The sequence below is a fragment of the Equus asinus genome, chromosome 13 (assembly GCF_041296235.1).
Source record: "Equus asinus isolate D_3611 breed Donkey chromosome 13, EquAss-T2T_v2, whole genome shotgun sequence".
NCBI lineage: Eukaryota > Metazoa > Chordata > Mammalia > Perissodactyla > Equidae > Equus > Equus asinus.
Genome location: NC_091802.1, coordinates 61,842,561 through 61,858,945, shown reverse-complemented (window position 1 = coordinate 61,858,945; position 16,385 = coordinate 61,842,561). Strand labels below are relative to the sequence as shown.

The 16,385-nt window shown below is 50.1% G+C and overlaps 1 protein-coding gene across 2 annotated transcripts; it reads right to left on the bottom strand.

Moving 5' to 3' along the window:
- Positions 1-566: 566 nt before the first annotated feature.
- FN3KRP (fructosamine 3 kinase related protein) lies at positions 567-9,251 on the bottom strand. 2 transcript variants are annotated; one of them, XM_014865008.3, is made up of 6 exons: positions 9,009-9,251; positions 5,278-5,429; positions 4,808-4,899; positions 3,713-3,795; positions 2,092-2,214; positions 567-1,806 (listed from the first exon to the last, which is right to left on the bottom strand). In XM_014865008.3, the coding sequence occupies exons 1-6, from the start codon at positions 9,156-9,158 to the stop codon at positions 1,468-1,470; spliced, it is 939 nt and encodes a 312-aa protein (XP_014720494.1). In that variant the 5' UTR covers positions 9,159-9,251; the 3' UTR covers positions 567-1,467. The 2 variants fall into 2 exon arrangements, with proteins under 2 accessions (XP_014720494.1, XP_070339995.1); XM_070483894.1 differs by having other exon boundaries at positions 5,278-7,934; positions 9,009-9,174.
- Positions 9,252-16,385: the final 7,134 nt, after the last annotated feature.

Genomic DNA, 16,385 nt, shown 5'->3' with positions numbered 1-16,385 from the left:
GGTGGGTGAAAGGGGTAAAAGGGCACATATGTATGGTGACAGATAAAAACTAGACTATTGGTGGTAAGTATGATGCAGTCTATACAGAAACTGATATGTAATAAGGTACACTTGAAATTACACAATGTTATAAACCAATATGACCTCAATAAAATAAATAAATAAATGATGTCAGAAAATGAAAAAAATAAATAAATAAAAATGAAGGCATCAGTTCTGCTTCTGAGTCCCACTGAGGTGCCCTGACGTGTAATAGAGAAACAAAAAGCAGACAAGAGAAAAAATGAATCAGTCCCCTTGAACTCCTCGTGAGACCACTGGTGTCGTCTCTGATACTGATGTGCCCCGAGCCCAAAGTCGGACCCCGGAGGTGGCCACCAACTGGCTTCTTCCCCGAAATGCAATTTGACAGTTACTTTCAACCTCCCTTTACTGTTTCCCAAATCTCGCAGGTGACTGAGAACAGCAGTTAAACTGCACCCGAGTCAGATGTTAGAAAGTCCTCAGGCTACACTGCCCTTAGTTTGAAGCTCTGTGCTTACGAACAAAGTCAAGAAAAAAATTGCTCTTTTAAGAAACAACAGTTGTACTCATTTATTGTCACAATATATTACAAAGGTTTCTTGGCAAACAGCTAAGATAAACATTGAATTATGATTTAAATGAGCGAAATATACAGTCTCGTGCATCACTGAAACCAGAGTTTATTCAAATTTTTATGCAAAAGGGTTTATTAGCATCAATGCCATTCATGAACATTTCTCATCGCTGCAAGACTGCAGGAAAGGGAATGGCTGGCTCAGCGCTGGTTTCGTGTGATGCAAAGGAATGACAACTTGCCAAGCCTTGGCAGACGGCAGACGAGACGGAGGGCTGACAGGAGCAATTCAATGGCTCCAGAGGCTAGCCATTTGGTCACTCCCAGAATCAGTTTCCAGACCTGCTCAGCCCGTGGCAGGGTCCAGAGGTAACACCGAAAGGACAGGGAATGTGCCTGATTTTGGAACTGGTCATTGTAAGATGCTCCTAGTAAGACGGTCACATGTCTAGACCCAAACATCAGCACCTCTCCTGGAGCTGAGACCGTGGGGCTGGTGGGAAGGGCCCAGTACACAGGCCACTCCCCATCCCCACCTTTCGGCAGCGGCATGGTTCGACGCAGCCCACGCTCCGCAGGTGCTTCCGTTCACACATTTCGAGTGCGGTTTTATCCAGCTAGGAAGTCTAACAAGGCGTACAACTTTAGGATGACAAAACCTTTCTTCTGAGATATTACATACTTTACAAGGCTTGGAGAGTTGGTCTGAAGCTACTGCAAGTGTGTGAAGAAATGAGGAAGAACCCCTGATGGAGAGGGCTGTGGAGGAACGAGAGGGACCGGGACAGGCACCTGCTTAGGATCTGGTGCTCCTGAACTTGAGGCCCCACACACTCCCCACAGAGGCCTCCCTCCAGAGAACTGCAAGCTCATTTGGTGAGATTCCTCATGATGCTGAGGGAGGACCCTCTATACCCTGATCCGAAATGATTCCAGTGGTTTAAATAGTGAAAGAGCTGATACAGCCGAAGGCGCTTATCAAACCCTGGAGCCTTGGGGATTTTGCTGTGGTACGCAGAGTAGAAGGAGCCACTGAAGCCCCCAAACATGCCCGCTATGGCCAGCTCATACTCCGAGTGGCCATAGAAAGAAGCAGGATCAAAAATGATGGGCCCAGAGGAATCCTCTGCTACGTTTCCTGCCCAGAGGTCCCCGTGCAGCAGGGCTGGGACGATGTCCAGATCACGGAACATGTCAGGGATCTTCAGCTGCAGGGAGGAAATGCAGGCTCAGCGAGGTGACCAATACGTGCGGGAGGGATGCAGATGCTTTTCTAAGTGTGGTCCACAAGCCTGAGCAGAACGTGGCACACAGATGCATTCGGACACGCACAGCTCACACACGGTGGAGAGACACCAACAGCCGCCCTCCGGGCTGGCCCCACCTGCCGCCTGTCCAGACCCAGACCCACAGGTGGCCGCACCTGCCTTGGCACCCCCCTCAGTCAGGCCTACAGGGCATGGTGGGCACAGGGCGCGTGGGGTTCCACTCACCTGCAGAGCAGACCAGAGCTCACGGGCCTCCCTGTCCCCAGACCCCTTCTCCACCATGTCCATCTGGGGCTGAATGCGCTGCTGGGCATAGAATTCAACCCAGTCCTTCTGCCAGTCATTCACCTGCACGGGCCACAGAGAAGGGAGAAAACAGAGCTCAGAGGAAAATGGGGTACCTGAAGGAGGTACCCTAAAGTGGAAAGGGCTGGTCATTAGAGGTGCTACTACAGGGATGGGTGTGAAGGAGTGGGCGCTGACCAGGCAGCATGGGGCCTCTCGGATATGCTGGGACCTTAGATCCTGTTCCAGGAGCAGTGGGAAACAAGGGGGCCCTTGCCACTGAGGAGCAGCAAGCACTCTGAAGAGCTCTAGGACGTTTTCTTTCAATCTATACTCACAGGGGAGCACAGAGGCCAGAGGTGCTGGCCTTCCCTGACCCCTGGGGCTCATTTCTGACCATCCACCTGGGCATGGAGGACCCCTCTTCAGTTTCTCCTGAGCAGCCAGCCCTGCCCTCTGCAGAGAGTGATAACATGAGAAGCCATGCAGAGCCCCATTCAAAAACACCTCTGAGAGAGGATATCCAGGCCAGAGGTGCTGACCACCCAGGAAGGAAGCAAGACAGACATTCACAAAAGCAGAGCAGCACAGTGGGCCGTATGTGACACCAAATGACATAATATCATGCACAAACACACGTAATCTCACACATAGGCACCCTCACACACCTTCATGTGTGCATCCACAAATGTACGCATACATGCAACACACACAGTGAGTTACAGGCAGGAGAAGAAGGAGAGGGCCAGCTGAAGCCCCCCAGCACAGCGTGGAGCAGCCAGGACCAGGGAGCCCCAGCCCTCAGCCACTCGCTAACCAAGCAGGTTCCTGGACCACCTCCTACAACATTTCAAAATCTGAATTGTGTCTGCCACACCCTCTGCTCCCAGGAAATCCCTGCCAGCTTTCTAGATTCCTCAGTATTCCTTCTCAGAAGCCACCTGCCTTTCCTGAGAACACAGCCACCATCCAACCCACTCTGTCTTTGCTGGGCATCAAGCAGAACTCCCCAGAATGAAATTCCCGGGGGACCAACCTTAACACCATAAATCTAGAGTTACAACCTTTTCTTATGCTACCTTTGAGAGCTGACTATGTAGAATTAGACATGTTTTAACTTTCTAATTTTTTTTCTTCCTTCCTCTCCCCAAAGCCCCCCAGTACATAGTTGTATGTTCTAGTTGTGGGTCTTTCTAGCTCTGCTGTGTGGGACGCGGCCTCAGCATGGCCTGATGAGCGGTGCTAGGTCTGCGCCCAGGATCTGAACTGGGCGAAACTCTGTGCCACTGGAGCGGGGCCACAAACTTAACCACTTGGCCACAGGGCCAGCCTCTAAATTTCTGATTTTTATCCACCTTGAAATCCAGCATCCTAACTTGCTGGTCCTTCTCTGTTTCTCTGAGCTTACCCAGCATGTGAGGTACGACAACCTCTTAAAAATTAGCAAAGAAAAAAGGGAGGACTTTTACCACATTTCACCAAAAAAGGGAGAGGGTGTGTTTTCCCCAGCTGTTTCTAAAGAGTCGACCTGATTGGGAAATGGAGGCAAAATGTTGCTCACCTGGGGGAGGTATCCACAGCACGTCACCACATCAAACCCGAACTGGTCCACGAAGGGCCGTTCCACCTGCCCGCCTCCTTTCCCTTGCAAGCAAAAGGAAAACAAGAAGGATGCCTAGTTCCTTGCCCGCTCAGGCCTGCTGCTGGAGCTCAGAGCAGCTTGGAGGCCTAACCTCAGTGCACGCTTCTTTACCCTGTTCTCATCCAGAGACAAATGAGGGCCATGGTCTCCACGGACTCTCAGGACCCAGGAACAGAGCCTGACCTGTCACACTTAACAATCCAGGATGCCCACTACTTCCCAGGAGAGGCACCAGAGGATGCTCAGAGGAGCAACAATGTTGCGTACAAAAAAGGAGGAAAAATCCACCCCATGACCCATCAGAAAAGGAAGGCCTTCCATGGCCAGCTTAGCATTTGCCATTCGTGAAAGACACACAGCTGTGCTTTGAAATGGTCTCATCATTTGCAGCTCCCAAAGTCAAAGCAAGTCCTGCAGGACTAAGCCACATGTGACTTGGAAGGGACAGGCTGTCTGTCCAGCACAGCAGATTCTCACAGGACAGGAGTCTGCCCGACCTGTTGGGCACAGTAGGTTCTTGGTCATGTTTCTGGTGTGTCAGCTACTCTGCCTGGCAGAGTCATCCTATGGGCTGCGCAGGGCTTATGAGAGGTCAAAGGAGGGGACTACTGGAGGACACCTCAATGCTAACGCCACATTAAGCTCCAAAGGGTCAAGTGTGAGGCTGTCAGTTTGAGCCTCACGTCTCACTTTCCTTAGGGGAAAAGGCACTGTATAGAATGCCAGAGAAACTTTGATAGGCTTTCTTCTGGAGAGTGAGAGGTAAAAGGAACCAAATGTGATGAGGCTTCAAGTCCAGGAAATATTTCCTGTCTTTCAAATGCCTCTGCAGGACAGGACGCTAACTGCACCCACTGTGTGCACTCTACAAGCACGCAGCATGGGGTCGACATTCCTCCCTGGCATCAACACGGGTCTGATCCTCACACAGCCGTGGCACAACCACACCCACGCACCCATACTGGCCAAATGTCCTCCATTCGAGGGTCCCTCGGGGCCCACACAGCCCCATACCCACTGTGCTGGCCTCCTTCCGGAGCGTCTCTCCAAGCTTCTTGTTATCTAGGTGTAGATCTGCTAGCTGGGCTCCAAGCTTTGCAGCATGACTGTGAAACCAAAGGCAGCAACTAAATGCGTGACATAAATGCAGACAGACACCCATCTGAAAGGCCACAGGCCACACGGAGCAGGTCAAACATCTGAGGATACAAACTCTATTTTGGTGAAGCAAGGGGGAGATGAAGGGCCCTGATCATTTGACAGCCCTTCCCAGCCACCTCTGAGCTTGCAGCCAGGTCCTTGCCAGCACCTCACCTTGAGAGAGTCCCTTCCTGTTTGCCTTTGGCTGCAGAACCCCTCAGGCGTGGGGTCATGGGTTCCTCACAGCACATGCCTCAAAATTATACCCCCACATACAAGCTCCAGGCATGAAGGAACCACTCAGAGGAAAAACAAAGCCAACCAGAGGGAAGACGCCAACACACCTGCTGAGATGGGACATGTCCAGGTGCTCCATCACCAGCATGCTGCCGCCTCCGGGCGCATCGAGAACCTTGATGGGTCTGGGCACTTTCACTGTGCCTGTTTTCAGGATGGCCGTCAGACTTGCCATCTCCCCTTCAAACATCCTCTTGGCCTGTAGAAAAACGACAGAGGAGCGGGGAGAGGAGGGAGAGCAAGAGGCCGCCTGCGGATGTGCTGTGGGGCCGCGTGTTCTCAAGCACCGCACTGACACGGACGGCTGGTTGGCTTTTTGGTGGCGGAGAGGGTACGTTCGAGGCTGCACTTTCTGGTGCTGGACCCCATCTCGATGCTGTCGCCGAATCCGAAGTCGCTCCACAGGGAGGAAAGTAGAGGCTCCTAACTAGCACCTCACTAAGCGCCTGGCACAGAGCTGGACTGTGAACGTGGGTCATCCTCACACAGCACCTCAACCACAACCCTGCCCACCTGGCCCCTCGGGTGCAGGTCGCCCTCCATCCACACGTGCCAGGAACTTGGCGTCTCTTTTTCACCTGAATGGACCACAGGGTTCTATGGCATCTCCTTCTTAGCACTGAAAACCATCTCTTCTCACCCCATTTCCATCCTGCCCAGAAGTCCTTGTTTCCTGACTGCCGCAACCATCCTCCACCTGGCCTCCCTGCCCCCACTGCAGTGACCACCAGAGAAGGCAGACCCCACCCTGAACACACCCCAGCTACCAACCCTGTCCCCACTGCAGTGACCCCTAGAGAAGGTGGACCCCACCCTGAACACACCCCAGCTACCAACCCTGCCTGCTTCCTGCCTGACAGCCCCACCTCCCTACCCTCATCTGGGCCCCCCCACGGGCTCCGCCCCTAACTTGCATGCACACCCCCCGACCCATGCTCCTGGATCACAGCTTTCTTTCAGTTCCTCAAAGACCCCTGCCTCCTCCAGCCTGGAAGCCCCCCAAGCAATGTCACCTCTGCTCGGAACACTATGCCCCATCTTTTACCAAGTCAGCTCCTTCCTTGTCACGCTTCAGATTTCAACTAACATCGGTTTTGAGTTCTCAGAGAAATCTTCCCTGACTTCCCAGATGAGATAATTCCTCCCCTTTGAAGTATCTTTTCCTTTTCTTCAAGTAAAGATGCTACAGAAGCACATGCAGAAAAATGCAAACTCGGAAACACCCAGCACACCGTGCAACTGCTGCCCGATCCAGAGACTGGACACTCCCGCCCAGAGGCTGTTCTCTTCCCCAGCCACCCCCACCCCCACAGCGCAGACCTGTCCTGTCTGCTTTGTCATTCTAGGCACAGGGGCAGATGGCCTGGCTTCTCCATCACATTGGTGCATCAACAGTCATTGTTTATTCTCACAGCTGTAGAGAGAGAGCTCTGCCGTGTGAATATTCCAGAATGTGCTCATTCAGCTCCTGCTGATGGACAGCTGGGCTTCCAGTTTGGCACTACCACAAACAGTGCTGCCATGGACTTATTCTTATAGTTACTAACTCTGTGACCTCGGGCAAGTTACTTAAGCTCTCTGTGCCTCAGTTTCCTCATCTGTAAAATGAGGTTAATAACTACCAATTTCATAGTTTTGCTGTCATGATTAACGGAGTCAGCAGCTAACACGTACATCGTCCATTCTAAACACTTTTATAAATATTATTATCTAAATTATTATTATTATATGGAGAGCCAAAATCACAGAGGACAAAGAACAAAACTGTCTTAAGGAGAATTTTCAGAGCATTCTCTTTAGAAGATAAAGGGAAAATAACTGGGCCCTGGCCACACTCCGTACGAGAGCACCATTTGTGAGAGTAAAGCAAGGGACAGAACTTTTAAAATGCAGGGAGACGCGAAGGAGGATCTGTGAACCCAGCCAGAAGCCAAGGCTTCTCGAAGAAATACCCACTGCTACATGGTCCTGAGTGTCCGACTAACCCTAGGAACACTGCCACCAGGTAAAGTCAGCATCGTGCTCCCAAAGATCTAGAACTGAGGGGCGGAGTATGACACAGTGTGCAAAGTGCAGATAAGAATAATCAAGAGGAAAACAACCTAGACCAGGTCAACTCCAGCAGGGGTGAGAAGGAAGACAGAAAGAGCAACAAGGTAGTCTTCTCTTAGAAGTCTGGAGGAAGGTAGAACAGAGTCCCTTTTCCAAACAGCCAGCAAAGGCAGACTCCACGGCCAGTGCATCTGCATAACTCACACATTCCAAAGCATGCTAGAAACGACATGTTTGGAACTATTACCAAAGGGCTAGAAGGAACTCACCTAAGGAAGATCAGCGAAAAGAAAATGGCCTTTAACCACGAAATAAAAAGTGAGTAAGAACACAAAGAAATAGCAGCAGCAGAACAAAGCTTAAAAAGCATCCCTAAGTGGTTCCATTTTAATCATGGAAAATACTTGCTTCCCCTGTAATCAACACCAAGTTGTGAATTATTACAAATGCCAGTGAAGGTGGAAATACAGACATAAAAAGGATGCACGCCACAAAAGAGGAAAAACCCACAGACGCCCTGCCGCAGGAAGTCAGGAAGGACACACCGCTACACTGGCACTGCCTGGGGGCAATCGACCTAAGGGTAACTTCGAGGACGAACAGTTGGCAGATGCCTCTAAAAGGGATGTACAGGACCACACGCAGCTGATCTCTGCAGAACAAAGAGGAGAAGGTTGGTCTTGAGAGAACAGCAGCGCTTCAGAAAGAGATCATCCCACATCGTGGAAGGTGGGACACATTTCTGCAAAGAAAATTAAAATAGGGGCCAGGATGATTTCTAAGGAAGGAGAAGAGCACGGCCAGGGTGTGTGACCCGTAGGACTAGGTTCTGGGGTGAGCACCCTCAGCCCCGTGGAAACAAGGCGGCGCCCAGCCCCGCGCTGCCTGCGCCGCCAGCCTGGGCCTTCAAGCCGACAGTCCTGGAGTGAACCCACCCAAACTGGACAAAGAAGGGCCCGCAAGAAGCAGACCGAGCACCCTTCGGCAGTGAGCCCCCGACCCTCCGCGGGCCCCGGAGCAGACTCCACGTACAAACGGACGCAGAGGGCGCTGCATCGGACTGAATGTCGTGTCCCCCAAAATTCCCATGTTGAAGCCTAACCCCGACGTGACGGCGTTAGGCGGTGGGGCCCTGGGGTGGAGCCCACGACGGTATTCCCGAGGACGCGGGGAGAAGCGCCTCTGCGTCCCGGACGGGCTCACCAGACTCCGAACCCGCTGCGCCCCGATCTTGGCTTCCAGCCTCCAGACCTGGGAAATAAACGTTTGCTACGCCCGAGTCTAGGGACAGTGACAGCAGCCTGAGCGGACCTGCCGGGGCTACCGTGTGTCCCATCACTCAGACAGGGTGCGATGTCTGCAGGTTCACAAGGATCCCAGGACAAGGGCTTCTCCTACACGCCCCTCTTCAAAACTCGCCATAAACAACGGATTTTCCCAAAGTAGCGGCCACACCAATCACGGGGACAGCGTGCACAGCATCACCGTCCATAGTGCACGATCCCCGCTGCACTCGGGAGGCTCGCGGACCCTGGACCTCGGACCTCGGACCATCGACCCAGACCCCGGACTCCAACTCCGACACGGACCCGGGCCAGGACCCGGACCCTGGACCTCGGGCCCCAGACCCCGACCTGGACCCCGACCAGGACCGGACCCAGGACCTCTGACCCCGCCCCCGAGTCCCCTGCCCCCCCACCGCCCCCCCGCCCACGGCGGCCCTGACCTCCGCCTTGGGGTTCACTTTCACAAACACTCGTCCTCTGTCCGTGTCGTAACTCTGGCCCTGGCTAATGCACCCGCCTCCGGAGTGACCCGTGGCCTTGACGGAGCCGCAGCCCAGCTCCCGCTTCAGCAGCGCCTCCATGTTAGCCATGTCCAGGCCGCAGCCCGCCTCAGGCAGCACAGAGACGCTGCGACGGCGCGGGAACGCGCGGGGATTGGGTGAGGGGCGGCAGGGGGTGGGACCGGGCCACGGAGGCGCGTGGGGATTGGATGAGGGGAGGGAGGGGGCGGGACCGAGCCACGGAGGCGCGCCGGGACTGGGAGACGGGCGGGGCTTAGCCTGGAGGATTGGGAGAGGGGTGGGACCGAGTCTCGGGGACGCGCGGGGATTGGGCGAGGGGCCGGACGACGTCGTGGTTGGGGCGGGGCACCGCGGCCCCGGGCCTTGAGGCCCTGGCGGCCCTTCGCGGATTGTGCTCGTCCTGGCTGTGCTCATGACGTTGCCTTTGACCTGCCCTTGACCTTGTGTGGCCCTTGCCGTGGCCTGACCTTGCCCTGACTCGGCTCTTCCCTGGCCCTGACGCTAAGCCTGCCCCTGCCCACTGGCCTGCCCTTCTCTGGGCACAGAGGCTGCTCCAGCGGGCCCCCCTCTGCCCCCTCTGCCCTTGTCCCGTTTGCCAGGTCTCTGTCATGTCCTTCAGTCCGAGGTCAGCCAGAGGGTCACCTCACAGGGGCTTTCCCCAACCTGGGCGTCTCCTGCAACACCTCTGGGGGGCTATCTTACTCTTTTTGTTTTGCACACGATTATCCAATGCTAATTCTCCCCACGACTGAACAGAGACTTGAGGGCAGAATAAAGTCTGCTTTGCCCCGTCTTGGTCGGGTTGTCCAGAGAAACTGGACCAACAGGATGTCTGTAGGGAGAGAAATTTATTTAAAGGAACCAGCTCTCACAGTTGTTCAGCTGCAAGACCAAGACCTGCGGGGCAGGTGGGGCCCAGGGGGAGCGTTCTGCGGGCAGAAGTCCCTCTCCCTTGGGGAGGTCAGTGTTTGCTCTAGTCGGGCTCCCAGCTGGGTGGATGAGGTGCACCCACACCACAGAGGCTCTACTCAAAGTCCACCGATTCCAATGTTAATCTCATCTAAAAACACCTTCACGGAAACATCCAGAGTAATGTTTGACCTGTAGACGCAAAATAACCAGTCATCATTCTATAGGTAAGAAAGATAACGTGAGTTTTACTTGAGCCAGAATAAGGATCACAACCCGGGAAGGCCTCTTCCAGAAAGGAAGAAAGCATTCCAGGGAAGCGAGGTCTTACAGCAGTAAGGAGTACAGTCTTACACCTTTTTAGAACAGAGGACTTACCTTAAACACGCCTAGGATACATATTCATCAAAGTTTCAGACAGCTGTTCAGTTGCAAATCTGCAGGTCACCACGACCCTGATGTCCGGGAAAGGGAACTTATCTTCAGGAGTACTAACACGAGCATTACTGGTACTGGTGTGCATAGGAAGGGAAGTATGCATTCTTGTCTTAAAAGAATGCATTTGGGGCCAGCCCAGTAGCATACTGGTTAAGTTAGAGTGCTCCGCTTTGGCAGCCCAGGGTTCACCAGTTCGATCCCGGATGCAGACCTACATACCGCTTATCAAGCCAGGCTGTGACAGGCATCCCACATATAAAATAGAGGGAGATGGGCACAGATGTTAGCTCAGGGCTAATCTTCCTCAAAAGAAAAAAAATTAAAAATAAAAGAGTGCATTCTTTTACTTTGAGATAACGTTTAATGCAGTCTTTACTTTAATAGTTAAAGCAGATGTACAATGTATGTTTCAAAGACCATAAGTCAGATTTTTTAGTTCAAGATGAATGAGTGTTAAACCAGAATAGCTACCCTATACCTCAATATGTGAAAATCTCTTGTCAGACCAAATATCTGGGCACCATGCCCCAGCCAAGTCAACACACAAAATTGACTGTCAGATTCCCATTGTTTCCCAATGCTTAGCAAGATGCACAATGCCAGTCCTGGGGTGGGCATTCAATAAGAATGTGCTAAAACAATGAATGAATGATAATTGCAGCCTTGAAGGTTGAAGATTTAAGGAATAAGAGCAGATGAAGAAAGTTCTATCTGCAGATTGTTTGGACCAACCTTCCTGCTGAAGGTAAAACGGAACCTCTTAATCTCAAATTCGTGTGCCCGATGTGCAGTAAGCCAAACACTGAGACATCGGTGCTTGGAGATGGAGAAGGCTTTATTCGAATTGGCCAAAATGAGAAGGCGGGAGCTTAGGTGCTCTCAAATCTGCCTTAACAAGAGAAGAGAGCAGGGAGGATTATAGAGCTAAGGGGTGTGGCAGAAGGAGTTTCGCAGAAACAAAGGGGTAATCCCAGTTTCTTTCTTTCCTGATAAGACCCTTGGGCAATCTGACTTCTGGGCAGCTGGGAGCTGGTTATCTAGTGATCCTTGAAGGCATTCTATTTTTTCTGTAAAACAACTTCATAAATCCATGTGATCCTTGAGTTATACTGCCTCAGGTTAAACAGGAAAAATAGCAAATTGACAAGATTAACTTCTTTTCATAACAAGATCGAAAGGTAATCTTATTGATATTTACAGTAACCCTCAGGTACCCAGCTTCAAAAGCTACTAGAAATGATGACTGAAATAGTTTAAATACATTTTAAAAGCATTGAAGAGATGACAAAATAGCAAGGAACATTAGCCCAAATTCTAGGTGATGAGAACCCAGAGTAGTAGTAAGCAGAGGTCAAAAACTGCTTTTGCCTCACAGACGCCTGCTGAAGCCAAGGAACAGAGTTCCTTCTTTAGGGAAGGGGGTGGGACCTAAGTAAGAGCTTAGGGCTAGGCCAAAGTGGGCGTGTATTGGGAGAACATCTTCCCCTAAATCTGGGACCCCACAGGGTTACACTCTCAAAAGAAGGATGAACTACAAGTAAATATGAATAGGAACCACTCTAGAGTCTGCTCTTGCATGGATTTGCAGCCCAAATTCACATCACTTGATTATCCAAAACACTCAAGTCGATAATTTTAAAGCAGATAGGGAATGGAACCCCCACCCCAGTATTGGGAGATGCAAACACAAAACCTCCCCTGAGGACCATGTCTTCCTCCCAGACAACACAGGACAATGACAATTATTTCTCGAGAACAATGAGCATCACACAGTCAAAAGGGACCAAGTGTTACAGACTGAATGTTTGTGTCCTCATAAGAAGAGACACCAGACTGCCCTCTCTCTCTCCTGGAGCACACAGCAAGGAAAGGCCATGTGAGGACACGGCAAGGCAGCCATCTGCAAACCAGGAAGAGAGCTCTCACCAGGAATCAGCCATGCCGGCACTGTGACCTCGGACTTCCAGCCTCCAGCACTGACAGAAAATAAATTTCTGTCGTTGAAGCGCTCAGTCTGTGGAATTCTGTTTTGGGAGCCCAAGTGGACCAATAATAGACCAAGCATACAAGGAAGGAAGATGCCACGAATGTCTGCATAACAGACAGTGGATAAATTCAGGTGTTGGCATTATCAGATGCACATAATGGGATAAACTATGCCTACTCTGTCTAAAGAGAGAAAAGCCAAGCTTGAAAATATCTACAGGGAAGAAGAAACTATAAAAAGTGACTAAGCAGATTCTATAAAGAACTAAAAAGAGCTTTTAGAAATTAAAAACATCATAATTAAAATTTAAAAGCCTAGTGGACAGGTTTAAGAGATCAGGCATGGATGAGAGAATTAGTGAACTGGAAGATGTCAGAGAAATTATGCAGAATGTGGCACAAAGGGACAAAAAGGGAAATGATAGGTGAGATTAAGAGACATGGAGAATAGTGAGGTCTAATAGACATTTAACTAGGTTTTTAGGGCCGAGGCCATACATAAACAGAAAATGGCTGAGAATTTTCTAGAACTGATGAAATATGCCAACCCTCAGATCCAAGGTCCCCCCAAAATCCCAAGCTGGATAAATTAAAAGAAGTTCACATCTAGAAATATAATGGTGAAATTGCAGAACACCAAGGAAACAAGAAATCTCTAATGTAGCTATCAAGAAAGTCTGAGTACCTTGGACAGACTGACATCCGGTCTCCCAACGTGAATACTGGAAGCCAAAAGACAGTGCAATGATAGACTATGACCGCCCAGGGAAAATATGTTTTCAAGGATGAAAATGAAATAAAGACACTTTTCAGACTGAGAACAATTTGCCTTTATTTCTAGTGACACTATTTTCTACCAGCAGACCCTCCTACAGGAAAGAATAAAGGCTGTTTTCAGCCAAAAGGAAAGTGACTGCAGGTTTTAAAGCTGAAGTGCAAGAAGGAGCAAAGAGCAAAGAAAGTGGTGAGAAAATCTAACAAAATTGATTGTACAAAACAACATCTTATTTGATTTTTTGAAAAGAGACAATTTTTTAATAATTATTTTTTGTATTTTAATTTAAAGGGGTAAATTGTTCTAAAGTCTTTGTGTTGTTCAAGAGAAGGGTAAAGGTAATGATTATCTTTAGTCTTTCATAAATTAAATATGCATATTGTAATTTCTAGCATAAGGACTAAAAATAGAGAGTTTATAATTTTTCTATTAAAAGAAAAAAAACTAATCCCAAAGAAGGCAAGAAAGAAGGGAGTAAAAACCACAGACCAGGGGCTGGCCCAGTGGCATAGTGGTTAAGTTCACGATGCACTCCGCTTCGGCAGCCTGGGGTTTGCGGGTTCAGATCTCCCATGTAAGATATTCGCATTTGTCCCTTGCCTGCTTCTGGGGGAACCAGCCCCAAGAGAGCAGTTGCTGTCACGCAGGAGGGAGGGTATCATATTGGGGAGGCATTTGAGAGGGTTCTCGTGCACTGGCCACACTGTACTTCTTGACCTAGGGGGTGATTGATAATTTGTGTTCACTTTATAATTACTTATTAAATGGTACGTGTGTTTTCATGTACTTTTCCACATGTATATGGCATTTTACCCTTTTATTTATTATTTATTATTCATTTATTTATTTTGCTGCAGAAGACTCACCCTGAGCTAACATCTGCTGCCAATCTTCCTCTTTTCGTATGTGAGCCGCCGCCAGAGCATGACCACTGACAGATGAGAGGCGTAGGTCCACACCCGGAAACCAACCCAGGGCCACCGAAGCAGAGCAGGCCGAACTTAACCACTATGCCACCGGGGCTGGCCTACATTTCACCATTTTAGAAAGCAAAATTGAGCAGATGAAAATCTACAAACAGTAGTAGATGAACTAACTGACACTTCAGAGGACAGTGGGGAGAATTAAAAAGTATTCCAAAGGCCAAAGGGCACGTGATTCACAACCCCTGTGGAAGGTGGCACCCTAGCATGCAGCCTGCTCGCCTGTGGATGTGCTGTCTTTCTTGGGGTCTTAACCACTTTATTTTTTAATTTAATTTTTTTAACTTTTATTTACTTATTTTTTTTTGTGAGGAAGATTGTCGCAGAGCTAACATCTGTGCCAATCTTCTTCTATTTTATGTGGGATGCTGCCACAGCATGGCCTGATGATCAGAGCTAGGTTCCTGTCTGGGATCCAAACCTGTGAACCTGGGTTGCTGAAGCAGAGCTTGGGAACTTAACCACTACACCACCAGGCCAGCCCCATTGACCACTTTAACTCTGTGCCATGAGCACAGAAGTTTTCACTAGAACTATGCCACCACTAATTAAGGTTTTGTGGAGAAATTATTTTCAAGAGTGAATTTTATCCAGCTGATTTAATTCCTGACCTCAATGAACAGTTTATAAATTATGTTTTCGATTTTCATTTGAATGAAATAATTTTCATCCTATCAATTTAACTCTTCAGTCCATTTTTTTGGTCCACATAAGATTTTTCTGACTATGCACCTACCATTATGAATGCTCTCTTGAGGCTATTGTTTCTACCGAGTCTAACTTTCCTGAGTCAAATATAAAGATCTAAATTCCATCATGTGCTGTTTCAGCCAATGTCATTTAAAAAAAATCTGTGTTGATATTTGAAACAAGAATATTAATTATGTATTAGATAAAAGATTGATCAGTTGTATGTGTTTACCCATCCATGAGAAAATGTTCCCCAATTGTTCTGTGGTCCAACACGGGATCATGGCCTTGCTAACCCAACACTTCCACACATTTCCAGGCACTCTGTGGCCTGTGGGTCAAATGTCCTGCTTTGTGGCAAAGCGCCCTTGCCATCTCTCAAGTTTTCCTTTCCTCCGGCTTCTTCTTCATCTTCAAACAGGGTTCTCTTCCCTGTGCCCTGAGGATGGCTCCAACCCCTTCTCTAGGACCTTGTCTGCTGCTCTGCCCATGGTCTGCCTTGTGCTTGGGTACGTGTGCTTACATGCTACCTGACCCAATTATCCCCCCCTCGGTGGCAAGCCTCGAGCTCACTCCTCACGGCCCAGGACATCTGAAACTGAACCTGGTGCACACTCAGAAAATGTCTGGGCAGCCAGGTCAGCCAGGTCGTTGTGGTGGAGGCCTGTCAGCAGTGTGTTTTGGACTCATCTCTCCCTGTGATGACCCAGGGTTCACAGTTTTATGATGGCCCGTGATGTGCCAGTAACATAGAATGAGTTAGGCAGCATGCTGCAACACCAAAAGTTAAACAAAAACATGTTGGACCACAGTGTGTGTGTGGGGGTGAAGGGTGCCCAACAGAGTCTCCATGGATGCTCCACAGGGACGGCCAACTGATGACATCACAGCACTGCCTGTGCACCAGCGGCTTCCCCAAACACTTGTGAAGTGCGCTGCTCACAGACTTCTCACAAGGAACCATTCTGGCTTAAGAAATGGGGAAGGTGAGGCCCAGGGAAGGCGGTTGCTTGCCCAAGGTCACCCAGCTGGGAAACAGTGGAGCCAGGATTCCACCTCAGGCAGATCTTTGAGTCCCTCTCACCTCAGAGTCTGCAAAACCAAGTTCCTAACACTCCCCAGGTTGTCCTATGGATTCCAGACACTAACCGTGACAGACAGGAGCGTTCTGTCTGCCCCTGGCAGCGTCACCAAAGCGGGTGGTTCTCAGGGGTACCTCAAGGGTCTGCATTAGCAGGAGCCCTTTCCGTCCTAAAGGTTGTGCCTGTCTGCCGATATCCTACCACCCACTTCACCTTTACACAGCCAGTTAGGTCCCTGCCTCCTGGCTGAGGGCCATTTCTTTCCGAGGCCTCCTGCCTCGCCAGCTTCACAAGTCCTAGGTGGGCTCAGTGGGCCTCAGGAGAGCAGGGTGGGTGAGAGCACCCAAGGTGACTCCCTCATACCCCAGAGAGTGACCATCCCTGCTCAGGCCTTTGACAGGTGGCTGACCCACCCATGCAGCCCCTCTTCAGC

Bases quoted from the DNA above. Each gene is read 5' to 3' on its own strand.
- FN3KRP (XM_014865008.3), bottom strand. From the start codon at position 9,158: ATGGCTAACATGGAGGCGCTGCTGAAGCGGGAGCTGGGCTGCGGCTCC. The intron at 5,430-9,008 runs GTCAGGGCCGCC...GTTTTTCTACAG, and splicing joins AAGTGAACCCCAAGGCGGAG to GCCAAGAGGATGTTTGAAGG. The intron at 3,796-4,807 runs GTATGGGGCTGT...TTTGCTTGCAAG, and splicing joins GAAGGAGGCCAGCACAGTGG to GGAAAGGAGGCGGGCAGGTG.